General features: G+C 38.9%; 1 protein-coding gene and 2 long non-coding RNA genes across 4 annotated transcripts; 2 read left to right on the plus strand and 1 right to left on the minus strand.

Annotated features, from left to right (window-relative positions):
- Window positions 1-383: 383 nt before the first annotated feature.
- Window positions 384-14,335, plus strand: LOC122077247. Its single transcript, XR_006139749.1, has 3 exons — window positions 384-766; window positions 12,521-12,589; window positions 14,246-14,335. It is a non-coding gene; the product is annotated as an uncharacterized LOC122077247 (long non-coding RNA).
- Window positions 14,336-15,375: 1,040 nt separating this feature from the next.
- On the minus strand, window positions 15,376-17,666 carry LOC122077246 (protein RICE SALT SENSITIVE 3-like). 2 transcript variants are annotated; one of them, XM_042643131.1, is made up of 7 exons: window positions 17,423-17,666; window positions 17,230-17,283; window positions 16,947-17,120; window positions 16,755-16,860; window positions 16,606-16,647; window positions 16,456-16,512; window positions 15,376-16,302 (listed from the first exon to the last, which is right to left on the minus strand). In XM_042643131.1, exons 1-7 carry the CDS (start codon window positions 17,557-17,559, stop codon window positions 15,733-15,735), a joined length of 1,140 nt encoding a protein of 379 aa, XP_042499065.1. In that variant the 5' UTR covers window positions 17,560-17,666; the 3' UTR covers window positions 15,376-15,732. The 2 variants fall into 2 exon arrangements, with proteins under 2 accessions (XP_042499065.1, XP_042499066.1); XM_042643132.1 differs by having other exon boundaries at window positions 16,947-17,133; window positions 17,423-17,627.
- An 8,826-nt stretch (window positions 17,667-26,492) lies between these two features.
- On the plus strand, window positions 26,493-27,595 carry LOC122075729. The gene is made up of 3 exons (XR_006139337.1): window positions 26,493-26,735; window positions 26,929-27,003; window positions 27,104-27,595. It is a non-coding gene; the product is annotated as an uncharacterized LOC122075729 (long non-coding RNA).
- The last annotated feature ends 358 nt before the right edge of the window (window positions 27,596-27,953 follow it).

Genomic DNA, 27,953 nt, shown 5'->3' on the forward strand with positions numbered 1-27,953 from the left:
CACAACGGATACCGAGTTTTAAAATCTTGCTCCAAGTTCCAACGGTTCCCATGGCTTTGTTCCACAAGTACTCTGGAATCACGATTCACGACCGGAGAGGATCCGTGGCACAGGCGAGACTAGGCAACCAGTTTTCGACCCAACACCTCCAACGGCTCTACGGCTCCACTCCAAGGAAATGCTCCAAACAAGGACAGATACAACCAAGATGACTATATCACATAAATTGAAAAGGTTCATTTCAATCTCCACAAAATCAATGTTTTTTGCCTTTTTAATAAATCAAATTTTTTATACTGTAACTAGGGTTCATAACTGTTCGTCCTACTTCTTTAGTAATCACCCTCGGTTTTCGCAGGATTTTTTAGGTTAATTGGGCTTATCCTCTTTTGAGGACAGTTCCTTGAGATTGAATATGGGCATAATTATCCTCTTTTGATTGCAATGTTGTATTAGAGCCATTCCATTTTTAAAATATGGAATAAATAGAATTCAGTACTTGGTTAATGAAACGTTTTATACTTCATTACCTAATCCCTAATTTTTATTCTTCTATTTTCTCAAATAATATATATATATATATATATATATATATATATTTTTTTTTTTTCTTTCATTGTTGTTTGCATTGTGGGTCCTTACATAAAGATTTGTATAGCAAACTGCCTGCCTTGTAGATTAGTTTTTACATATTTTCTGTAGAAAAGTGGTGATAGAAAATGTTGATATTACTTGCTATTGGCTTATATTATCTTTGAATTTCCAGGTATGACATCTTATCCTTCAAAGTTTTTGTATACATTATATTGTGACTGTTATGTGTGTTTGGTTTATCAGTAGGAAGTTTGTGGTCTGGATTTTGGCTTCCTATGAAATGTTCAAAATTTCCTCATAGGGTTTCTATTATTATGCATTATATCAGCTGGGATTGCACAAGGATCACTTCAAACAAATTGACTTAGGGACCCCGAAAACTTTCATGATACTGTTAGCTTTTATCGTTATTTCCTCTAGAAAATGCTTCATCTCTAAATGAGGAAATAGTTTATCTTTTTACATTTAGAGGGGGTCAATCATCTTTCACTATTCTCAACTTCACATCTCTTTATGGTCAACAACGTTAAGATATTTTAAAGGTTAAATTTCCAGTCCTCTCCCTGAATCTCACCTTCAAGAAGGAAAGGTAAACAGTCTCCCTGTGAAGAAACAAATCCCTGATCACTCTCCTTAATATTTACTTCCCTACTGAAAAAGCAAGGAGGTTTTGATTCTTTACTTGTTTCTGCGGTGTGTCTTCTTTTTTATTTTCAGCTTGTTCTATGTTCTCTATGCTGCTTCCAATATATGATTTACTGGTACTGTGCTTTCTGTTAGATTGGTAAATTCCAAATCTTCCACTAGAGTTTGAACTGAGTTTTCTCGGCTCACTTTCTGGCTTGTTTCTCTAACAATGCCTGTCACTGTATTGCAAAAGAAATTCATCTATCTTATTCAATTATTTTGTTCCATTGGGCATTTTAACTCCCTTTAAATTGTCAAGATTTGTTGGAATGGTAAAGCAACATGTGAGGGAGAATTGTCAAAATATCTTGGATGCTATCTTGGGCTGAGGATCGTAAAAAACAATGCATCAATAGGGAAAAGAGTTGAATCTCCACCTCTTTCATTTTGGAGGAACTGGTGATATTCTATGACTATCTTTCAATGCGAGTTATGGAGTAGAGCCATAATGAATGGCTGGGATATGACTCTTTGAATATGTTTCTAATGAAATGTTTGGATCAATTCAAAGAAGGATAAGGTGACTAAAACAATCGTAATACCTGATTTTGGTGGGTATAGAGCTTGTGGTTGTCAAATTGCTTTTGGTCCTGTTTTCACAAATTTGAAAGGAGACTGAAAAATAGCGTTATTGTCTTCTTGAAACTTTTTCTTTTCTACCAAGTTGGAAAAAGGGACGTATCTTTTCAGTAAAATTATTTACTTGTATGCGTTCTCATCTGTTGAGTTACATCTTGAACTATGATTCAAGCAGAGTATCTTATGCTGGAGGAAGCCGAAAAACTATTATAGATCAGTGGAATCAAAACCAAATCTTTTCTTTTTCCATTCACTTAGGTAGTTAGGTATTGATCAAATCTTAGTCTGATATAATACTCTGTAGGGAGTTGCAATTGCCTGAACATCTCTGGCATTCCTTGTGACATTTCTGCACAGGAATTTGGTTCTTCTGAGGCTAACAAACTAATGGACTTCCATTAGCTTAATTACCATTTCTGTAGTTACCTGACTTTTATTATTTAACTTATAAGAATTGATATTACATTTGATCTTACCCTTTTTTGTGTATTGTCTGGCCAAAGTTTGCAATATTGAGAAACTGGATGTTTCATTTCGTGTTAGGAAAGTTTTGTCACCCAAAATTCGCAAAATGTTAACTCTGGGAAACATCTGGCCATTTAACATGCTTTTATTGGTAAGATTTTAAAGCAGTGCCTAAAAATGATAGATGGGAGAAACAAGTGCACAAAGCCATGAAAGACGAGTTCATGAGATGAAGCTGATCTTGACAGTAGACACACCACAATCCTGATAAGGCCAGAAGATGGAAAAAGATATATCACCATTTAACTCTGAGAGGAAAGTCCTAGAAGGATAAAAGCAAATGCTTCTTTACTTGGTCAATCACCTCTTTGCATAAGGCTTAACTGTTGTGGGGACTTCTTTGATCCTTTCTATCCAATTATGCCAACAAACCATGATGATAATCACATCCCATAGGATTCCGCCTTTTGTGCATAAAACTTTGCACCACTAACTACTTGTGTCCTAACTCCTAATACACTGCTGGAGTAACCCAAAAGATACTTAAACGATTTAATGCCCACCACCATATAATTATAGAGAACAATATAATCATGATGATTTACAGTCTTCATATTCTAAGCATGCGAACACATGTTGGAAAGTTCATTGCCTGACCAAGGAGGTGATAAGGTCTCATAATCTTCTCTAACATGGTGTTCTGGAAGAAGAAAATCTTCTTCGTTGAACTTGGAATTCCTGTACTGCTGTCATTGATGATGGATTGCCTTTTCAAGCTTAGACTAGGACCTTTTCATGAAATGCTTTTTGCCATCAATTTATTATCCACATCACACTTAAGTTCAAGCTAACTTCCCTTCCCCTACTCATCAGGTCAAACATCTCAGCTTGAATATGAAGATGGAATAAAAGGTGTTACAATCCCAGAAACCTGTAATCAAAATAGAGAAATAGAGGAAAGAAGAGAAGAAGAAAAGAGGAGAGGAGAAAGAGAGGTGCAATCAAAAGAGACTCCCAAAAGAGAGGAGTGACCTGCGATCAGACCAGAATAGTATGATCGCAGGATATGCCTCAAAACTTATATTAAATGGTGCAGAAGAAAAACCTAATCACAGAGATATGGGGCCGATAGGACATAAATGCCCCTATCGGCCCTGTCATTGTTTAGGATTTGCACCTAGCGTTAAACTCAACACTTCCCCTCAAGCTAGATCATACACATCACCCATGCTCAACTTGGTACAACTATTACGAAAACTAGGAGCAAACACAGACTTAGTGAACATGTCAGCCAACTGATCTGATGAAGGAACAAATGGGGTCTCAATCAGCTTCTTCAGAACAGCATCACGAACCAAGTGGCAGTCCACCTCGATGTGATTGGTCCTCTCGTGGAAGACTGGATTGCTAGCAATGTACACCGCAGCTTGGTTGTCACAATACATCTTCATAGGCTTGGTGACTGGAAACCCTAACTCCAAGAGTAAAGACCGTGGCCACATTAACTCAACAGTGGTATGATCCATGGCTCTGTATCCTGCTTCTACACTAGATCGGGTAATAGTAGTCTGCTTCTTACTACACCATGTAACCAGATTACCTCCAATAAACATGCAATAACCCATAGTGGACCTACGATCACTAGCAAAGCCAACCCAATTAGTGTCAGAATAGCCAACTAGTTCAATATGCTGATTAGGATGATAGATCAACTCTTTTCCAGGAGTACCCTTTAGGTAGCGAAGAACACGAATAATCACGTTCTAATGTGCTTTCTGAGGAGATTACATGAACTGACTGAGGACTCCAACAACATAAGAGATGTCAGGACGGGTCACAGTAAGATAAATCAGTTTGCCAATCAAACTCTTGTACTAATGCACATCCTGAAGAGTTTTGCCATCATTAACCCCAAACTTTTGATGAGGATCCATAAGGATATCAACAGGTCTGGATGCAAGCATACCATTGTCAAATAAAATGTCCAACACATATTTCCTTTAAGACAGATTGATCCCTTTCTTGCATCGGATCACTTCAATCCCAAGAAAATAGTGAAGTTGGCCCAAGTCCTTGGTCTGAAAGTGTTGCTATAGATAAGCTTTCACTTCAGAAATTCCTACTTCATCATTACTAGTAAGAATAATATCATCAACATAAACTACCAATACCACCAGTTTATCACCTCTGCAACGAACAAAGACAGAATGATCAGAATAACACTGAGAAAATCCATAAGTTACTATGGTAGTATTGAACTTATCAAATCATGCATGAGGGGACTATTTAAATCCATAGATAGCCTTGTATAAGCGACACACAAGACCTTTATTCTCCCCTTGAGCAACATAACCAAGAGGTTGCTGTTGTTTTATGGTTGTCTTTGTTGGCAACCCGGCCACGTGGCGGTAATGATGTGGCCAGTTTGGGTGACGTGGATGAAAATGATGACATGGCAGTGTCCAGTGTCACCGATGAGATATCAGAGTTGCTTGGTATGCATGGAGTGATTTAATACATCATTAATAGGCGGTGTGGGTTTTTGGGTCAAAACTGAAAAAATTGGCCTATTTATGCTTGGGGGCATTTTCGGTATTTAAAATGACATTTTTGGAAGATTGGTTCTTCATGAAAAAGATAGATTGTAATTTACCTAGTTCAGTGCATTTGATTTCGTCACATTCTGATACCGTATAAAGAAGTTACGGCATTTGTGGCAGTCGAGGGCAGTTACGGCATTGAAGATGAATTTTTTAAAGGAAGTGGTCTCCATGTAACAATACGACAAAAATCCAATCTTTCCAACGGTTCTGATTTCATCGTGTTCCGATTTTGTATGAGAAAGTTGTGTCATTAGAAAGGTCTAGGGGCATTTTGGTCTTTTTACATGGCTGAGTCAGATGATTAAGTCTTATGGAAAATTGTAGAGCATCCAGTTACGGTTTCAACGCACTTCGTTTCATCTCGATCGGATATCGTATGAAAAAGTTATAAGTGTTTCTGTGAAGCCAATTCGAAAATCCGAACTAGAAAATCAACAGATGCTCTCGGTGTTGGGTGGATTTTCTGGATTTTAATTTTGAAATTTCAGGGGCTTTTGTGTAATTTCAAGGTTTTAAAGGTCTGAGTTGATAAGGGGTTTTTGGCATTAAAGTTTATAGAAGCAGGGGCTTATGTGTATATAAGAGAATTAGAGGGATCCTTAATATACGGCTCAAATTGAGCCACGTCGGTCAAATTCCGATCTGACGGTTCGTACAAGAGCTTGCGTTGAATATGCTTATCCGAGGCTTCTCATTGGTGGAGTGTATTAGATATGATGGTCTGGCGCTACACCATATTGCATTGACTAGTGTGTGTCGCATGTGCATCATCACCGAAGCTTAGATTCCAATCCCTTAGATCTGGATCAAGTAGATCTTATAAATCTAGATCTAATGGTCTATAAATGATTCTTCTTTATGGGTTAAGCCGACATAGATCCGGAATATACGCTGATGTAGCCAATCCGTGGTCGACAACACTTCTGACAATGTCAGCACCTACGTCATGATGACGTCATCGAGATTCAAATCTAATGGTTTGGATCTATTGTCCGTTGGTTTAATCGGATGGCTTAGATTATAAGATCTTTTATATGAGATCTACAGTCAGATTTCGCCCCTGTTGCATGCGCCGCCGGTGTAGCCTATGCCACCCATACGAAGATTCCATTTCAGGCTATCTCATTGCTCTAATTTCAAATGGTCATATCTCCCTCATTTTAACTCGGATTTGGGTGAACCAAGTTGCTGCTTCTTTGTTTTTTCAAGCCCTACACCATGAAAGAAAGTAAAATGAGTTTTGATTGAAGGAAGGCTACGGTTTTGGTATGAGAAGTTTCCCTCTTGATGGGTGATCATTGAATGAGGTTTGTTGCTTGATGGAAGGTGTCTTTACTCTATTAAAGTGGGTTTGAGAAGGTAGTTGAGTGTTCTTGATGTTTCATTGATCAAAAGCCAAGAGAAAAGAGAAAAGAAAAGAGGGTTTTTCTATTTGTGCTTCAAAGTCCAAGAAGACAAGGGAGAAGACTTGTGAGATGCCATGGCCATATTGAGCTTACTTGAAGATTCAAGTCTCCTACTCTAGAGGGGAGTTGAGGATTCCAGTGTGTAGAGACTATGCTCTGAGACAACTCTGCTAACAACAAACAAGGGCTGTGAGATTTTCTAATCCTAGAATTTACATTATATGCATAAATGATAATATGTATGTATGTTAGGATTAGTTGTGGATGAATGTTTACATGCTAGGTTAGTTGTGGATGAACTGTAAGCATGCTAGCTAGTTGTTGATGTATTTGCTAGGTAAGGCTTAATTGTAAGGCATTGATATAAGCCCAAATTTATTGTATTATTTATTGAGTGCTTAGTGGGTGCTAAGCACCGGGAGTGGGTGCTCCCGTGTAGTGGGTGCTACACATTGTACCGGCACTACGAGTGCCATCTCAGCTTGGGCTTGAGAAAATTGGTTGTGGGTGCTCCCGACTGTGGGTGCAGTCAAAAGTAGTGTATTGAGTAGGTACGAAGCCTTTACAGGCACTACTTCGGGGATGTAGGCAAATTGCCGAACCTCGTAAAATCCCTGTGTTGTGGGTGCTTGTTTGCATTTTATATTGAAGTGCGTGGAATGTGGAATGGGTGTGCACACTTGGAAGTGCCTATGAGAGGCTGAGTGTGCATACGACTGTGTGCAAACAGGGACAGGTATATCAGGCTTTTCTTGGTCAGACATCAGACAGGTTTTTGGGGATCGGAATTGGACTCACTGATTCACCCCCCTCTCAGTGACTGCCGGGTTACAACAGTTGCTCCATATACACCTCTTCTTGTAGGTCATCATACAATAAGGCATTCTTGATGTCCAACTGAAATAAGGGCCAATCAAAGTTGACAGCAAAATAAATAAGTAGACGAACAGAGTTCAATCTAGCAACCGGGGAGAAGGTCTCAAAATAATCAACCCCATATGTCTGAGTATACCCCTTGGCAATCAGATGGGCTTTCAACCGCTCAACAGAGCCATCAGAGTGATATTTAACAGTGTACACCCAGCGACACTTCACCAAATCCTTACCAGGAGGTAAATCTACCAGACTCCAGGTACCATGACTCAAGAAAGCATCCATTTCTACATCCATGGCAGCTTTCCATCCAGGGATACGTAGGGCATCATTATGGGTGCAGGGAATAGGGTTAGTAGAAAGTGACAGGGCAAGACTATGGATGGTCGAGAGAAGATGAGACAAGAAACAAAGTTATTAATAGGATACACAACCATAGATTTTTTAGTGTAAGAGCGTGTACCTTTCTATTGAGCAATTGGTAAGTCATCAAGCAGAGAAGGAGGAAAAGCTTCACCAGAGGAAAGCGGTAATGGAGGAAGTGAATCCTCTGGAGTATTGGTATCTATACTCGGCTGTCCAACATTCTTGCTTTGATAAACCTGTAGAGGAGGTGAGTCACTAGCACTAGGAACATCAGGAAAGGGAATGAGAGAAGGAATGGGTGGAGGAGATGAAGAAGTCCACTCCATACCAGACTGAGACACCTGAGGAGGAAAAAATGATGTGCCTTCAAAAAAAGTCACATTGGCACTAACAAAGTTCCTATGAGTAATAAGGTCATAGCATTTGTACCCTTTTTGAGTATGTGAATAACCCAACAAAATGCACTTAGTAGACCAAGGAGATAATATATCTACTTGTGCATGCAAATTATGGACAAAACACACACCCAAAGACTCAAGTGGGAACAGAAAAACTCGGCAAGGTAGGAAATAAAATAGAAAAATGAGACCTATCTGAGAGAATTGAAGAAGGCATGCGATTAATCAAGTGACATGCAGTTAAAGCCCCAACACACCAAAAATGTTTAGGAATATGCATATGTATCATAATAGCTCGAGCTACCTCGAGGAGATGCCGGTTCTTGTGCTCTGCTACCCCATTTTGTTATGGGGTATAGGCACAACTAGTTTGGTGTATCATTCCACGGTTAGCACAAAAATCAGAAATATCATTTTGAGCATATTCTAAAGCATTATTAGATCGAAAAATCTTAATTAAAATGCCAAATTGAGTTTTTATTTCATTATAAAATTTATGGAACACAGATAAAAATTCAAATATGTCATTTAACATGTACAGCCATATAAGAAGAGAATGATCATCCACGAAGGTCACAAAATAGTGAAAACCAAATCTATTACTAACTCTGCAAGGACCCCATACATTAGAATGGACTAAAGAAAATAAAGACGGACTACGAGACACAGAGTGAGATGGGAAGGACATACGGTGATGTTTTCCCAACTCATAGGCCTCACATTTGAACCTATGCACAGACTTAAAACTAGGAAATAAAAGTTTCAACCTAGACAAAGACAAATGTCCTAAACAACAGTGCCATTGGAAATGAGTCACATCCCTAACAACAGTAGTAGCAGTAGAAGAAGCAGGAGAGCCACAATTGAGATAATATAAATCATCTTTTTCACGCCCTCCACCAATCATCTTCCTCGTGTGAAGAACCTGAAAAACACAGTAAGAGGGAAAGAAGGTTACTGAGCAATTTAGTGAACTAGTTAATTGGCTCATAAAGAGAAGACTTAATGGAAATTGTGGTATATGTAACACAGAAGATAAATTTAGTGAGGATGTAGGTGAGATAGTACCATGGCCTAGAGCGGATGTGGAAGCACTATTGGCAAGAATAACAGATGTAGAATTGGTACTAGAAGAAAAGGTTTTAAAAAGTGATGACTTACCAGTCATATGGGCAGAAGCACCTGAATCAATGATCCAGGGGGTAGAAGTAGTGGTAAGAAGGGCTGAGGTACCTGCATGAGCTAGGGTGGCAGTGGATGTAGACCCATCATTGGATGTATTAGAGGATGCCTCGAGAGTGTACAAGCGCCAGAGCAACTAATTGATGTCATCGTGCAGATTGGTAGATGAATCTCCTGAGGAAGTTATTGGCTTAGTATCAGTGGAAGACACTATGTTAGTACCATCATTCGACACTGCATGATTGGCTAACTAGGTGGCCCACTTTGGCTTGCTATGCTTTGCCCAACAAGTCTCAACAGTATGGTTGGACTTCCCATAGTAAGTGCAATGGTGAGATGTACGATCAAATGGTTGTCTACTAGAACCTTGACCAGCCGACCCACGACCTCCCCCACAACCGCCACCACATCCACAGTTGGTAAGGAAGGCAGAATTGTCTTTGGAAGACTGATCATGTTTAGTTGATGAAGTAATACGTTGCAGTCGCGAATAAGTGTCATTTAGAGTAGGAATAGTATCGCCTGCAAGTAGATGGCCCTTCACTGCCTTCCAATCATTATTCAACCCAGCTAAAAATTTGAAAATAAAAAACTCATTGCGCTGAGCCTTCAATTTGTCAATGTCTGTGGTCAAGGGTTGGAAAACATTGAGTTCTTCAACCATTTCCCTGAAAGCACTATAATATTCTGGAAGAGTTCTGTCAGACTGGTAAAACTGGAACAACTTCTCATAAATACGGGTCATGGTCTTTCCTGAGAGTATGTTTCCTTCAAGTCATTCTATACTCCCTTTGCAGTAGAGTGAAACATGATATTTGTAGCAACATCTGGTTCCATTCTATTCCAAAACCATATTAAAATCAAGACATTCTCCTTCATCTATTCATTATAACCCTTGTTAGATGATGGAGGAGGTTCAAAAGTAGTATATTGAAGTTTATCCTTGGCCATAAGATAAACCTTCACAGATTGAGCCCAAAGTAGGTAATTTAAACTTTCCTTGAGATTAATAGAGGTAATTTGGACATTGACATTGTTCGAGGAAGATGTAGTAGTGGTAGTTTTGGTCTCAGCCATGGGGAACAAAAAAAAAAAAAAAAAAAAAAAAAAAGAGAAAAGAAAGGATTGCTGACGTAGAGGCAAAAAAACAATCACCTGTATGCAGATCTATATAGTACCATAGAATGGGGGATTCTATTATAGAGCCATATTATTAAGACACGATCTCTCCATAGTCATCACCAAACAAACAATCACATGTAGGGTTTAGGGTTTGGGGTTTAGAGTTTAAGGTTACATACCATGGGGCAAAAATCGATGAGGTATAAAAAACCCTATCAAAAATCAGTCGTCGATTGTCAATTAATAACATGAGCAAAGGTACATTATTGACACCCATGAGATATATGCCATAGTAAAAGCAGCAATAGGCGGCTGCACACCAGTGAGGAATGTATAAACCCTAGTCTTGATTATAGAGGCTCTGATACCATGTTACAATCCCAGAAACCTGTAATCAAAACAGAGAAATAGAGGAAAGAAGAGAAGAAGAAAAGATGAGAGAAGAGAGAGAGAGAGGTTGATGAGGACATCAAAGTGTACAGGCGCAAGAAGAAGAAGAAGCAGCCATCTTTGTGGCTGGAAGAATAGAAAGAAGAAGAATAAAGAAGGAGGAAGAAGGAAAGCTCGATCCAGATTTTAGAAGATCTTAGAAGATTTTAGAAGATCTTGTGGGCCCCATTAGTTATTAGTTTAGTAGTTTATTTGTAGTATATTATTTTCCTTGTTAATCTTTTAATTAATTAGGAAACTACTTTATTGGTTGATTAGTTTTTAGAAAGTCTTTATTTACTAGTCAATTAACTCTTTTTATTTTTAGTAACTAGATTGATATTTATGTAATGGCTTAGGCCACGACTGAGTTTAATGAATGAGAATTAAAAAAAAGACCAAGAATAAACCCCCAAACCCCTCACGGTTCTCTCTCTCTCGTTTTCTCACCTTTCTCTCTCGCCTCTTTCCTCCCTTACTCTCTCGGCTCTCTCTTCTCTCAGTCTTCTTGTCTTGCCTCCCTTTTCTTTTTTTTGCTTCTGCTGCTGTTTTTGTCACTGCTGACCTTCCCCATCGCTGCCCACTGCTGCCGCAACACATCACTGCCGTTACAAAAACTGCTGCTGCTGCACCTGTTGCCTTTACCTCACTGCTGCTGCTACGTACTACTGCCGTTACAATATTGCTGCTGCTGCTGCACACTGCTGCCTTTACATCACTGCTGCTACTACTCTTGGTTGTTGTTTACCCTACGTTGGTGCTGCTCTCTCTACAATCGACTGGATGTATCTTCATCAACTAAAAGTGGACTGCAACCTCTTTATTTTGGAGGACCTTGATCTCTTCTTCTCTCCTCAGATCTGAACAGCAGTATGGTAAAACATTAAACTAAACCCTCCCCACCTCCATTAATCCCTATTATATATATACAGCCCATTGACGTTGAAGCCTGCCTTTGTCCTTTGTTTATGATTGTTTGCATATCTAATTTGAGTGTCTAGATGGATTTGTGTTGAACCTAATACTCGTATGTCGTTTGTTCCCTTCCCCATGCCCCCATTTGAAACTTGAGTAAGAATTTATGTGTTTTTCCTTCTAGATTATTATTGCTTTTGGCTACTTTGTTTATTAGTCTCGTTTTATCTTGCATGCTTAATCTTGTTGGCTGAGATTCTTTGGTCCTATCTACCTAAGCCCCTTGAGTCAACCCTACCTAGTTAGTTAATCTTGTAGGAGACCTAGTCACCTAGGAACCCCCTACATCAGAGGTGCAATCGAAAGAGATTCCCAAAAGAGAGGAGTGACCTGCGATCAGACTAGAATACTAATCGCAGGTTATGCGTCAAAACTTATATTAAATGGTGCAAAAGAAAAGAACAAAAATACCCCCATAAAGAAGAAAAACCTAATCACAGATATATGGGGCCGATAGGTTATAATTGCCCTTATCGGCCCTGTCGCTGTTTAGGATTAGCGCCTAGCGCTAAACTCAACAAAAGGCAAAGGAGAAAGATCAATTTTATCACCTCAATGCACATTTGTTGTGAGGTAAAGAAATGAATGGATAAAAGAAATGAATGATGACATGATATCAATGCACGTCTGAAAACCAATGGCATGATCTCATGTAACTTGGACCACAAAAATATAGAGATGAGTATGCCTTCATGACTTTGACCAAGGATTATCTTACTACATTGGAAATAATTTATCACCTCAATGCACATTTGTTGTGAGTTATTTTCTTGTTTCATTGTTCTTTTTAGCTTCCAAATTATATTGCCTTTGATTATTTATCCTTTGTTTTGTGAACAAGAATTAGGAACTGAAGCCCATGAGGCCCAAGTTTGTTTGATATATGCAAATGGAGTTCATTCATATAGAGGTAAACTCCCTTTTTTAGGGTTAATGAATCAGAGGCTTCACATTTTGCTATTCTAAAAGGAAATGGCATTTGAAGTCGCACAATCAACCCCACCCACACCCCCCCCCCCCCCAAAAAAAAAAAAAAGAAAAAGAAAAAGAAAGAGAACAAAAATTCAATAGGATTCCTATTTACTTTGGTCTATTTTGAAGGCTGGAATTCAGTAAATGCTGCTCACTCGGACTCTGTAATGAAACTCAAGCACACATGCGTGCTGATATGGGAGGGAAAACTTAAATTGTGGTACTCAATGTCCTTTCCCTGGGTTGCATATTGAAGTTCATAGTTCTTATCGTTGGGGTTTGTTAGTCTTCGTATGGAATACTTGTGGATATGGTATTGTCAATGCATGTAACCCTTATGAGTGGGAGAGGAAATGCAGTATCACTCTTCCTATGCACAGGAAAGTGGGATGGTGGATGAATACCACCACAATGGGAAGTGTGCACGTAAAATCTAAAAGTCTAACACTGACTCCTTGCTCCTTCAGATTGATTCTGGAGTCTGAACTTGGCTTAGCAGATGAACATTGTTATCTGCACCATATCCCATTTGGGATTAAATATTTGTTGGTGGCAGAAAATCAATGACCAACTGGACTTGTCCATAAGATACAGGGAACCTCTGGATTGCTGCTATCATCCTTGCTCTAAGGAGTGCAGTATCATTCTCCCATTTTCATCCACAAGCTCTTTTCTTCGTGTGTTTTGGAAATTGAATATCATATCAAAGCACAGCTTAATAATATGAACATTTCCTTTCTTTCTTCTCTCCTCAGAAGAAACAACTATATCAATAGATTCAGATTCATCAACGTCACTGCTCCTATCCATGTTGCCATCCCAATTACAAAACCAGAGTAAGTCTGATTGATCAAATGACAAACAGATGTTATTATTGTATAGTAAAAGAGAAAAGGATGGCCAGACAGGGAAATGTTTGTCACAACCAAATCCAGGAAGATCCTTTGTATCATTTCCTTCAATTTCTTGTTCAGCTCCTGTCAGGGAGGCTTAATTGCAAGAATCCAAGCCAAGATTGATATTTGGGGTTGTGTCTTGTATTCTTTATGGTTCACACAGTTGCTATTGTGCTTGTATATGTTTTATTGAGTCAGTTTTGGGTCTATTACTGGTATCAGAGCTATTTTACAATTTACTTTTCCTATGACTGTTGGTAAAGAAGCTTATATTTATTCCCCCACGCCCCACCCCACATAACACACATAGACACCACGAAACTGTAGTGGACAGATCTTCACCGTACTTTTTTCCCCAACTCTTGGGGTGGGGGAAAGGGGAGGTTTAGATGAACTTTGGCATTTTGGTTTATTGCATCGGTTTAGATGAACTTTGGCATTTTGGTTTATTGAATCATGATTGCATACATGGTTGGGGCCAATCTGTTGGCTATAATTAATCTATCCACAAATAGGTAGTGTATTAGACATTATCAAATTTCTACTATTGTTGGCTAATTTACTTTTATTTACAATAATATATTGTATTAGATCAGCTCAATATGTTAAGATAGTTTGCAACTGGATTGTCAGTGATGTTATCCTTTTATACTTAAATACTGGTTCAGTACTGATCCGTGTGTAATCTGTTGGTCCAGAGAAACTGAGATTCCAGTGCCCTTCAAAACATCATTTGCGTCTAAGGTAACAAAGGATGGTAATACTGATACATGTGTCACTGTGCAACACAGGCACAGGGTGTCTGAATTAGCATCTGTTGTGAAAATTTATATAGGTTTATACTGAAAAATAGAAGTGTCGGTGTCAGTTTCTGTGCCTGAAGTAGACACTAGGGTCCAAGACAGCAAATTTTGTAAATCAAGCGTCCTTTGTTATGTGGGTTGTCAGTCAACTATCCTTATCATCCTTTTTCCTGCTGTTACTTTTAATGAGATTTTTTTTTTTTTTTTGAAAAAAGAACCAAAATCGAAAGTGATGCATGGATGCTGCAATACCATTGGATTTGTTCTCAATAATATCCCTGTTTGGTTCCAGCACTTGTTTATGCTTAACAAATAATAGAAATTTCTGTCAGGCACTATCAACAGTTTCAATTGCCAATAGATAAGCTCTGGCATGTTGTCTAATTTTTGTCAATCCTGTGCAGGTATGAATGCTTGTTAATTTAGGTGCCCTGCCTTCCTTTTGATCTCTGAATCTAGCGGCTGTAGCCTTGAAATTTGCATTAGAGCTGGATTGGTGTTCAAGGGAGATCAAGTTCACTCTGATGAGGAAGAAATAAACTCTGTTAACCTTTTTTTTTTTTTTGGTGGAACAGATGCTTCTTCTTATTTATTATTTGAAATATTTCGCTGCTTTTTTTTTTTTTTTTTACTTCCATGTATCTATTGAGTTTTTGTCAGCAAACCTGATGCTGGAAGCATTTTCTTAACACAGTGCAGATGTTGAGTCCACATTTGAATCCTGCTTGGTATTCTACTCAAAAGCTAAAACCTACACAGATTCTTGAGCTTCCTTTCTACTTAATATGACATTAATGAAGCATATACCAAATAGAGTTAAATAGCTTTCTCTTGAGATGATCCTATAAGAGACTGGTCCCTAAATCACTTTCACTTGATTCTCTTGGAGCAGATGATAGCCTTTTGACCTCAAAAGTCTGGGTTCAAGTGACTACTTTCCTAGCTATTACTACAAGAATTCTGTACCCAAAAAAAAAAAAAAAAAAGAATTGGGTCCACCAATTTTAATTATTTTTCCATACCACTGCACTTAAAGCTATGTTGAACTTATTGAATATAAACAAAAGAAAAATGAAACAATGCTTGCCTCCTGGTCTTAAGCAGTCCTGCTTACATAGCAACACAAAAAAAACTAGCTATTCACCAAACATCAGAGAGGTATTACCTTTTCATTAGTGCTTCGTTTTGAGTGAGATCCTTTGGTGCCCTCTTAGTACAACTTATGACCCTATTCTATGGTTGGTGTCTTACAAGTTTCAAGCCCTTACCCAAGCCCCACCCCAAACTAATTGTTTTAACCTAAGTTGCCATCCCTGTCATTAGATTCTTGAACCTTAGTCTTTGGTGCTAACACCCCCAGACTCTCTCTCTATCCATATCAGTTAGGGTTCTTTGTTGGGCCTGTTGTTGCTTAAGTTTAGGTGGTGATGGTACTGATGATGATGGTGATAATGATATGATGACATGGAACTGCTACTCTGGGTTCTCTCTCTCCCTTCTCCATATTCCTCGTCTATCACTTCCTTGGCCAGCTTCTCCTTCCCCATCAATTCCAATGGCTGGTGTGGTGATGTATCACAGTATTGGGACGATGATGGTGGTGGTTGGTATGACAATAGAAGCTGCGGTGACGACCCAGAGTATCCCGATGAGGATGGGGACGGTGAGGGCACCACAGACGGGAGCTTTGAGAGAAGTGCTTCAAGGCTGCTCATGGACGGAGTGATCTTTACAGGCTGACCATACTGATTGTAAAATTCGTTTGTCATCGCTGTTATTGTCGGGGCGGTGAGTGCCGAGTTACCTGGCCAAGTGTCTGCTGCACTACTGCATCCCTCGACCTTGAAGGGGAATGCTGAAGATGATGGATGTGGTAGGAGTACACCTGGGATGCTCTCCAGATAACTGAACTTCTTTCTCAGTAGAACAACGTAGCTCGGGTCTTCTACCACCTTGAATACATTGAATGAGGACGCAAGATGGAAAAGTTAGCAATTCATGATGAACTTGGAGAATCATAACTCAGGTCTTTCATCACCTTCATTACATTGAATGAGGAGACCAATATGGAAAAGTTATGATGAGAGAGAGAGAGAGAGAGAGACCTTGTGAAGTGCTCCTAATTGAACAACACCTTCTCTGACTGCAATCAAAGCAATGGTCTGCAGGATCATGGGAAGAAATTAGTGGAAGAAAATTTTCATGTTTCAGTGAAAGTTGCAAAGGAAGGATTAATAGAGAGTTCATATATAAACCTTGATGCCACACTGGAACTGAGCTTCCCATGTCCTTGGATGCTGATAGTTTGAAAGAAATTTTGAAGAAGGGGAAATAGGAAGTCAGATTTAAGAGTCACAAAAAGAAACTAGACTTTAGAAATCATGAGTATGTTTTAGGTATTTACCAAGTCTCCTTGGTTATGCCATGCAGAGAGGAAGTTGATTTCTTGATCACCTGGCTCCTTGAATACCCACTTATGGCTGTGATCTGCAGCCACCTTTCCAATCAAACTGGCCACAGAAAACCACCATCATTTCAGCTGATATCTACCCATGAGAGCATCACTTGAAGAGCTTTTGAATGGAAGTTCACTTACCCTTCTCCATAGTTGTAGATTTCATGGGACATCTTGAAGAAAAGCTCAGGTTGCAGGCCTTTGAGGTGTTGGAATTCGAAGTTTCCATATACAGAGGAGTCTGGGCAATTGCTGGACTCGATCTCGGCGGTTGAAGCTGCAAAATTGCAGAACCCATCCTCCCATACTAGAATCCTAGCATATATATCTCAACCATTGGAAGTGTCAACCCTGGTGCAATATAGCTACAACAAGGAGAATAATGCAAAGACTACTTATGTTTAATGAAGATCCAAGTGAATACCAGTTCCTCCTGTTTCCTCTTGACCTGTCATAGGCTCCTCCTGGTACGTCCCATCTGTAAGAGGCATAAAAGAAGATATGAGAAGAAAAAAAATGATTGATATCAGATATTTGGTGTTCTTTTTCCCTAAGTGATGTGATGGAATATAATCTTTTAGAAGTTTTTGTAGGGTTTTTTTTTTTTTTTCACTCACTTTGGTGGTGGATAATTTCTAGGCAAGATCCTCCAGAACACAGCATAAACCCATTGAGAGTTTTCATGAATACATAAGCTTCTCAAAGTCTGTTGAAGGAGATGTGTGGCGGCTAATGGGTTAAGCTGTTCCTCCATCAACCTTTCAGATTACAACTTCCTCTCTTCTATCTCTCTATAAGAAAGAAGCACCCAACGTCCTATCCTCCAAGTCTGAGGCAACCAACTGGGACTACCCACATTTATACCTCTCTCTCTCTCTCTCTCACAGATATAGAGAGCTCGCTGAGAACATTATAAATTATGCTTAAGAAAATGAACAATATCCTATGATGGGGTCCACCTTTTCTTCCCGATTCCAAACGACCCCTCTTTCAATTACCCCACCATTCAGAACTGTTCATCACCTTTTCCTCTTTCTTATCCCAATTATTAAACATCAGGAAGACCAAAACATACACATCTATCAGACTCACCGAGTAGAATCAGTAGATCCTCTTCTCTTTCTCCCTAAAGTGTACATATGTATATGCCCTAGTCACTTGTTCTGAGTTTACTCACCGTTCCTGACAGTTATTTCTGCTCATTTCATCCTAGGTAACTTCTCCCTTACCTTTGAAATGATGACAAGGTTCTTGATCCATGGGTTCAGAATTCAGATGGTTCCATCGACACAAATGGCCACGGAAGAGTTCCCACCAATAGATTGCTCTCAATCAACCATATAGAGAGTGTGGATCAGGTTCTTGTACGAGAACCATTTTTGTACGGATGGATCTATCTATGTGGATCAATCCCGTACAAGAACCTGATCCACTCTTCCATATAGATGGATGTTAAAAAACCAAACCAACTTCTTACCAGTACATCCACAATCTTCTCAGCCATGGTTAAACTGAATATTAGTTTTTATTGTAATGTTTTCTCATGTAATAGGGTTAGCACAATCATTGTATAGGTTTGGATTAATGGAAGGGTATTCACTGATGGGTTTGGATAAACCCTAATATAGGAAGTGATCTCCCTAAATGGTAATGAACTTTCCAGTTAATAGCCTTAGTGTAAAATAATATTTCATGTGTGGACTTATTTGCAATTATGCTTTATTATGGGAGAGACATTAATTATTCTTAATTAAAATTTTTGTCTGTCTTCTGTCTATAAATTGGTAGCAATAACTACTAGTTGTTAACCCTAACTTTAGAAGAGAGTGTAAATAAGAACAACTGAGAAGATCCAAGTGAGTGAAAGAGGTTCTTCAAACCATATGAATCCAAATATGGGTTTTCTTATTGAATCTCTAGATTGTGATCTCATTCATCCACACCTCTCCCAAACGGATGAAACATTTCTACGTTATTCCCACTGTAAGAATCGATGTGTGCATTCTTCTTTTCTGACTGCACAAAACTGGCCAATGATGTAAAAAGGCCGGTGAATGGTGGCCATTGGAGGCCGCTTTGTGAACTGGTAGTACCATATAATCTTTCCTCATTCTCTTCATGATTTCTAGGAATAGTGGAATACCTTACAGGCTCACACTCACACTCTCTTTTGTACACAAGATGCACACCTACATGGAAAGATACATGACTTTATACGGAAGAAAGAGTTAGCCAAAATTATAAGTGTACTTGTACAATTCAGTGTCTCAGTGGGTAGGAAGAGAGAGAGACGAATGCCAAGACAGATCCCTCTCACATTCTGGAAAATGACCAGAGAAGAGAGACTTCTCTCTCTCTCTCTCTCTGTTTCTGCCTGTGTGTATCTGCAACTTCATGCTGACCAAAGGGGGTGCTTTCACTTTCAGTGATAGCTTGAGAGATCTAGTGTGTTAATTTCTCTTCCTGACACCAAGAAAGCTTGCCGGACCATTAGAGCTAGGGTCCATCCCCCTCTTGAGTCTTCTTTGACCATTCACACACCAAGAAAATGACCGTAGAAAGAGTGAAATAGAAAAAATATATTTATGTACAGAAAAAGCCATCAATCTGAATTTACCATATTACCCAGAACTTTGTCTCCTCTATCTATTGATAAGGACTGACGTTTGTTGTCTAATATTTTTGCTCTTTGGCTTCTTCTATCCAAGGAGGCAAAATACCCGAGAGAGAGAGAGAGAGAGAGATTCAAATGGGTATGTTTTTTTTATTTTTTATTGTAGTCTAATAATATAAGATGAATGTATAGAATGATAATGTCCATGAAGGTACGACACCGTAGACAGGGTGAAACAGTGGCTGGCGACAGAGTCTGAACTCTGAAGTAGTGATGTAAACAAAAGAGCCAAAGAGGTGTCATGGGCTGCATGAGAGATTTGGATTTATCGAGAGCTAGTGGACTACTAATGTCTTGTGGTGTGTGTGGTGAGACTGTGAGAGTGGAGGAATCGTATCTGTTTCGTTTACACCTTTGTTTTTATTTTAATAAGAGTAACCATTTAATTTGTATGGTAAGAGAAAGAGATAGGATCAAATTGGAGAGAAGTAGGTATGGGAAGGGAAGGATGGCAGGACAGTCTCTGGTTCAAGACAACAGGTGTGGACTGTCCCATCCTTTTCCTCATACAAAGCAAGTGCAGTCTCTGCTCTTCCCATCCTTCCCAAACCCTTATACGTATACCTACATATAAAATTCAAACTTACATTACTCTTAAGAGAGAGAGTAATGACGTCCAACCCAAGTTTCAGGGGGGAGAAGCCATTCCCAAGGTCATATGCCCAATAATCGTAAAATACTACTTGATCAATGTGTTACAAAAACCCCTTTCATTCTTAGCCATGGACTGCACTTACTATATCTCTGAGAGAGAGAGAGAGGAGGCCAAGAGCTTCCATGTTATTAGTTATTTATCTCTGGAATGTTTGATACTCACTTGTTTATTTATATAACTAGATATTAATTAATTTAAAAGAAAGAAACAAAGAACTAGACTAGAGAGCATTGATCACTGAATGCATTTAAAAGAAGAAAAAGAGATCCAAATAAACAAAGCACTAGTTAGTCTAAGGTCCGTCTAGAAAAGGTCCAAAGAAACAGGATGATTTTGCAGATATGTCCTATAACCTAAATTTCAGTGTTGCTTGGGCTGTGGGTCGAATCTATCTCTAAAACAAATGATAAATTATCAAGACTGGAGCTTCTGCTTTCCACGCAGATGAAATGGAATCCACATTTTCCAACAACAAGGTTTAATATATGATTCTTTCTCTTCTGTTTCGGCATACATGGATACATATAATTTGTTCCCCTTCACCGGCACTAATATGAGAAACCCATGAACTTCCATAACTAGTACTCTTGATGCAATTTACAGTTCCTGCAATCTGCAGTAGTCACCCCTTCAAGCTTGTTTTGAACTTCATTGAATGAGTGGGGTTGTATGTATATTTGGCCATATTATTTCTGTTTTTTTATCTCCTCCACCATCTCTGCCTTTACTTGTTAGTTCACTTAATGGAGGGCCAGTTTGAAGGAGCTGGTTACCATGAAACTAGCTTCACCTCACCACTCACAAATCTAGGGTAATATGAAAGAGGAGAAAATGGAGGAGGGACTTGAAGGTACAAGTGCAAATGCCCAACAGCACACACCAAATGATTAGCCTGCTTCATAGAAGACATGGGTCTTTGTTAGTAGCCTTAGAGTGTGTGTGTGTGTGTGTGAGAGAGAGAGAGAGAGAGAGAGAGAGATGGAAGCAATTTTGAAGTGAAAGTTGTTCAATTCTTGAAAATATTGTCAGGGGTAAACTTCCCCACTGAGAAAAACTCCGAATCATCACGTGAAGACCTTCCTTGCTGGTCACAAGCTCGGCCTACAAGAGCTTGTGTACCCTCACAGCAAATAAAAGATAGTCACCCCCTTCACACCTTTCTTTGCAGTAAAACAAGCTTTCTTCAGGAACTCCATCATATTAGCCCATAACTTTGCCCTCACACGGACAAACACACACACACATCTACCTACCTCATCATCCTCAAAAGTGGGCATAAACCATCTTCACCGACAAAGAGGAGATCTGCCACCTCCATCTGAAGAATCTGAACCATCCATTTGATAGACATCTCTTGGGTTATCTACCCATGGTAGAGACTAGAGAAGATCAATCTGGTGATTTCATGCACATAATTATCAAACACTACATCCTTCTACTCACAGTCAAAATCTCATTGATCGAGCAATTAGGTTGATACAAAAGGAGGTTAAACTAAAGCCTGTCCTTGTGCGTCCTTTAGTCAAGGAGGGTTACATTGAACAAACTAAAGGTGCGTCTATATGCAAACAGGTCATGTTCATTTTCAACACGAGTCATTTTTTAGCCCAAATAGACCAAAGCAAGACCCAATCCTCACATGGAAACTTAGCCTTTTCAACCATAAGGACCATAATTCAAATTCATACCTATTCTGTACTAGGCAAATTTTGTTTTGTTACTGTTGGTGAAAAGATGCTAAAATAAATAAATTCGGACATATATAGCAAACATGCGTGTGTGTGTGTGTGTGAGAGAGAGAGAGAGAGAGAGAGAGAGAGCATATATCATTTTGCTCAAATCCTACAAACTGTGAAACAAAATACTATTATGAGGGGTATCCTGTGCTTAGCAGGTTCTGATTTCATTCATATTCTTTTTGTTGGTAGGCAAGCTGGGCCTTGACCTGTTAACTCGACCTTAAGCCTCAAGATTGTGATCTAGTAAAGTTATCTGGTAGGTGGAGGTGCTCCAAGGTACATAAGAGGGGTTGTGGGTTAGCGGTAGTGGAGAGAACAATCCTGGTTGAGGGGTCCTTTTCGTAACAATCCATTTCCACAAACACAACTCGTTTCACATTAATTTCATGAAACTTGACAAAAATTAAACAAACCATTCGAAGAATCAAAGAAAATTAGAGATTAATTGGACAGTTACAACCAATAAAACCTATGGAAAGGTCTTTGATAACTTCTGGGGAGTCTCTATTGCATTTTAGCTCTTCATCTTCAAGCTCTTCCGTTGATTTCGGCAATCCGTGTGGCACCGGACAAGGTGTCACATTCTGTTTCTCCAGATTTGATTTGGGTAAAGAAATATTAACCTCTGGTAAGGGTATTTTTGGTACTTCCTATTTCATAAGGGCATTTTGATATTTAAAATAAAATATAGTTGCTGACATCAGCAACTATAGTATATTCATTGACAGTGACTGACAGTAGGGGGTTTGAAAATAATTTGATGAAACAGAGAGGATGTCTTATCATTGTGGCATTCTCAAGGGGAGGTGCACAGTAAATTTCCCCCAAAAAAAAACCAGTCCTGGACATCTATCTAAATAGGCTTCACCATAAAGATATAATAATAAATAATAATTTAAAAAAAAAAGAAGGTGCCATATTCATTTTTAATTTAGTCACCCCACATTGATATCACATTGTGACTGAAAGGCAATAACCAATGTGAATTATTTGTATTCCTGTACGTTCATTACAACGGAGAATATATATATATATATATATATATGAAATTTTTGGTCTTTGATGGATTTGGGGATCGTACATTCCTATGGTTATGTCCTTGAACTGCCTTGTTGATTCAACTATCCATATTATAAGATAGGTCCCTACTTACCTACTACCAGTTGGCCTCCAAACATGTGAAGAACTTTCACCAACTGGATGAGGGTACATATTACTGCCACTCAGTTTTCTACATTTGATTTTTACACTACATAATTACATAATTATACAATATCATGAAGTGCCCGTCAATAGTTTGAATGGTCATGTTATCGATTCAGATCCGTGAAACAATTCTCAGACATCTTTTTCCCTCTTGAAAAATATAAGAGTGAAACAAATCAAACTATTGATAATGAAGACCCCAAAAGATTCTTCCAATGTATCATTTCTAGATATTCAGAGTGTTTGCAGTATCTTTGGATGTGTTGGTTCATACTTGACTTTTAGTGTTAAGGCCGATTCCAATCAATTTTGGTTGAAATTAAAATCAAAATCTATGGAGACTGATTCCATTGCCGATTCCGCTTACTTGAACCATGCTCTTTGCCATTCATATTTTGGTGATCTTTGATAATGTTTGTGGGAGCAAAAACGGATTTTTGGGTGTTCGATAAACCGTTTCTGGGAACAAAAAACGTTTCAAAAAACCAACATCATTTAAAGCTATTCAATCCTTTACACACATGTATTTTAGGGTTCAATGGAACTTGGAAAGAACAGGGTCATACCTTGCAGAATTTTGGAGAGTAGCACGGGGATATGGGAACCGAAGCTTGATCTAGAGAGATTTGAGGTTGCAAGTAGGTTTTTGAAGGTCGACGAGAGGTATCGAAGAAGAATCTTGCAGGAATCACAAGTTGGAAAGCGATAAGACCACTCAGACTGGTTAAAGAGGGTTCACGGGAGTAGCAAATTCACGAGACTTGCAGAAGAGATTGGAAGAGTGAGGTTGCAAAGGAGTTGTAGAGGAATGCACCTCCACTGTTGTTCTTTACTTCAGAGGAGAAGCATGATGAAGGGTCTGGGCAGCAATTTGATAAGGCACTCTTATCGGGCACGGGGGTAATTAGTTGGGCACAACTCGTTTCTAGAAACGCAAAAACAAGTTAAACTTGTTTCGTCCAGGGCATTTCTAGAATCATAAATTTTTATTTCTAATTCTAAAAACAAGTGAAACGAAATACTTTTACCAAATGCTTTTTACCCTGTTTCTCCATTTCTAAGAATAGAAAAACGTAAAAACGTATTTCTGAAAATGTCATCAGATGATGCCTAAGAAATGAGAGAAGAAAATGCAAAGTACAACGATTCAAAGATGCCACTGACTGGACCGGGTATATATCATGTGCACGAAGATTTGTGGGTGGTGTTCATTGCACTACCGTACCCCACCCTTTGTCATCTCTAGTTGTAGGACTTTAGTAGGTGGATCTGATCTGTTGGAAGGGAACATGAAGGAAAAGTCAATTGATAGTGCCGTATGAGTATGGAAGATAATTACCATTGATGCCACAAAGTTTCCTACTTTGCAATGACCATCTCATCCACTAGGTCATATTCCCATGTGACATCCCTTCTGTACAGCTCAAAGAAGTGAAATCAATTAGTTCTTGAGAGTTGGGCATAAGTTTGGGAGACATTGGAAGTGAAGATATTTGCATCTTGATTGGTACTTGGATAAAGTAAGGAGCGAATAATAGGGGTTATAGGAAGTGAAGATATTTGCATCTTGATTGGTATTTGGATAAAGTAGGGAGAGAATAATAGGGGTTAGGAGTATCCATATTGAGTATATATTATTGGCTTTTGATGAGATATCTATATTGGCTTGAAGTAGGGCCTTCGGTCATTTAAGCAGGAAAAGATATATACCCTTTGGGTGATCAAATGTCACTATCTCTTTTTTTTTTTTGGGTAAAAATGTCATTATCTCTTCACTACACCCAACATATCTCACTGAGAGGCAGTCCCCACCCTCAAAAGTTTAGATGCCTATTCAATCCATGTATGATTGCAAGTCACTCCAATTCTTCAGAGCAAAAAAGATAGCATCACCAAAGCCCCAACAAATTTCATCATCATTTCTTTGACAACATTTAACATCTTATGCTTTGTCAGAATTCATTTGATTACCAGAAGGATTTTGGTTTAGGGGTTTTTCTATTATTGAAGACCTGAGGGTGTCTACAACCCCAATCCCTTTACCTATTAGTTCAAATTTTAGGATAAAAATTTACATGGTATCAGAAAGTATTTTCATCATATCCAGGTGCCTGCAATACATGTTACCATACGTGCTAAGGAATGTTGGGAGTTTAGTTCCACACTAGCTACTAATTAACTCGCAGCCCCTCTTATGTACCTTGGAGAACCTCCACCTAACAGATAACTTTACTAGATCACAATCTTGAGGCTTAAGGTCAAGTTAACAGGTCAAGGCCAAGCTTGCCTACCAACAAAAAGAATATGAATGAAATAAGAACCTGCTAAGCACAGGGTACCCCTCATAATAGTATTTTGTTTCACAGTTTGTAGGATCTGAGCAAATTGATATATGCTCTCTCTCTCTCTCTCTCTCTCTCTCTCACACACACACACACACACACATGTTTGCTATATATGTCCGAATTTATTTATTTTAGCATCTTTTCACCAACAGTAACAAAACAAAATTTGCCTAGTACAGAATAGGTATGAATTTGAATTATGGTCCTTATGGTTGAAAAGGCTAAGTTTCCATGTGAGGATTGGGTCTTGCTTTGGTCTATTTGGGCTAAAAAATGACTCGTGTTGAAAATGAACATGACCTGTTTGCATATAGACGCACCTTTAGTTTGTTCAATGTAACCCTCCTTGACTAAAGGACGCACAAGGACAGGCTTTAGTTTAACCTCCTTTTGTATCAACCTAATTGCTTGATCAATGAGATTTTGACTGTAAGTAGAAGGATGTAGTGTTTGATAATTATGTGCATGAAATCACCAGATTGATCTTCTCTAGTCTCTACCATGGGTAGATAACCCAAGAGATGTCAATCAAATGGATGGTTCAGATTCTTCAGATGGAGGTGGCAGATCTCGTCTTTGTCGGTGAAGATGGTTTATGCCCACTTTTGAGGATGATGAGGTAGGTAGATGTGTGTGTGTGTTTGTCCGTGTGAGGGCAAAGTTATGGGCTAATATGATGGAGTTCCTGAAGAAAGCTTGTTTTACTGCAAAGAAAGGTGTGAAGGGGGTGACTATCTTTTATTTGCTGTGAGGGTACACAAGCTCTTGTAGGCCGAGCTTGTGACCAGCAAGGAAGGTCTTCACGTGATGATTCGGAGTTTNTTTTTTTTTTTTGGTGAAAATGTCATTATCTCTTCACTACACCCAACATATCTCACTGAGAGGCTGTCCCCACCCTCAAAAGTTTAGATGCCTATTCAATCCATGTATGATTGCAAGTCACTCCAATTCTTCAGAGCAAAAAAGATAGCATCACCAAAGCCCCAACAAATTTCATCATCATTTCTTTGACAACATTTAACATCTTATGCTTTGTCAGAATTCATTTGATTACCAGAAGGATTTTGGTTTAGGGGTTTTTCTATTATTGAAGCCCTGAGGGTGTCTACAACCCCAATCCCTTTACCTATCAGTTCAAATTTTAGGATAAAAATTTACATGGTATCAGAAAGTATTTTCATCATATCCAGGTGCCTGCAATACATGTAACCATACGTGCGAAGGAATGTTGGGTTCTTTTCTTCTGCTTCAGCAACAACAGGAGAAGCTTAATTTTGAAATTTGAGTGTCTAGTTTTGAGATCTAATATCAGTTATGACGTGATTTCATAGCCTGTGTATTTGCTCTGTTTCATCTCTCTCTCTCTCTCTCTCTCTCTCTCTCTCTGATATTTTGTGTCGTGAGGTAGAACACTAGGGGGAGTTCTTAATTTTGGACTTCGAATGCGACATGGATTTTCTATGGTTGCTTAATTCTTTTACACTCCCCGCCCCCACTTGTTCAGATTATTGTTCAACGCTAAAGGGAGATGCATCTTACAACTGTTGGAGGGCGTACTTTGAACTAAAAAAAACTAGAAGTAAGTTCAAAAATTCAACTATACGAATTGCTTGAATCTTCAATTCTATCCAATATAGAATTATTTCTTAAATGGTTATATGATTTGATGGAACTTTCAGACGGTATACCCAAAAGAAGAAGTAGAGATTGTTCTTCAGTCAGAGGGCGTGAAGTCTCTGATTGACTACATGCATGGGGTTTCGACAATCGGAGGAAGAAGGAGATTAATGGAGATATGGAATCGCGAAAACAATCAAATCTGGAGAAACAAAAGGGGACGCCTTGTCTGGGTGCCTAGATCTTACTTGCTGAATTTTTTCCTAAAGTCTGGAATCTTGCTAGTTGCTATAAATCCAGATAGAGAATAAGAGTGAGAGAAAGAGAGAGATACCTCACCGATGATGAACAAACACCTTTCTCAGTCCTTCATTAGCAATGGGAAGTTCATCGTCTCTCGATGAAGGTAAGTATAATGGGTTAAAAATCGAATTGATAGGGTTTTTGGTATAATGGTTAAAACAAGAGTTTTTTAAGGGTAAGGGTATAATGGTCATTTTGACTCCATACTCAACATTGACTAACGGTAGGGGGTCTAAGAATAATTTGGTGAAACAGAGGGGGTGGTCTTATCATTGTGGCATTCTTCAAGGGGTGGGGCGGTAAATTTTCCTTCTTTTTTTTTTTTGGGGGGGGGGGGGGGGGGTGAGAGGTAAGAGAAATGAATCTGTTCAAAACATTTTTCTGGTTGGAAGATAGGTGGACTGGGAAATAGCCTTCCCTTGAAACAGGGGCAAAGTTTAGTAGATTATTATCCAAACCCAAAATTCGCAGTGGTGGAAATCTCGTACACTAAATCCACCCTATTGGAGATAGGACGTGCATGCTTTGTAGACTAATCTGAGAAGAGGTTGAAGAGACAGTTTGGAGGTGACGTTGATCTTTCAACGCCAATTCTATCTTTCTCCAGTT

The sequence above is a fragment of the Macadamia integrifolia genome, chromosome 4, assembly GCF_013358625.1.
Source record: "Macadamia integrifolia cultivar HAES 741 chromosome 4, SCU_Mint_v3, whole genome shotgun sequence".
NCBI classification, from domain to species: domain Eukaryota; kingdom Viridiplantae; phylum Streptophyta; class Magnoliopsida; order Proteales; family Proteaceae; genus Macadamia; species Macadamia integrifolia.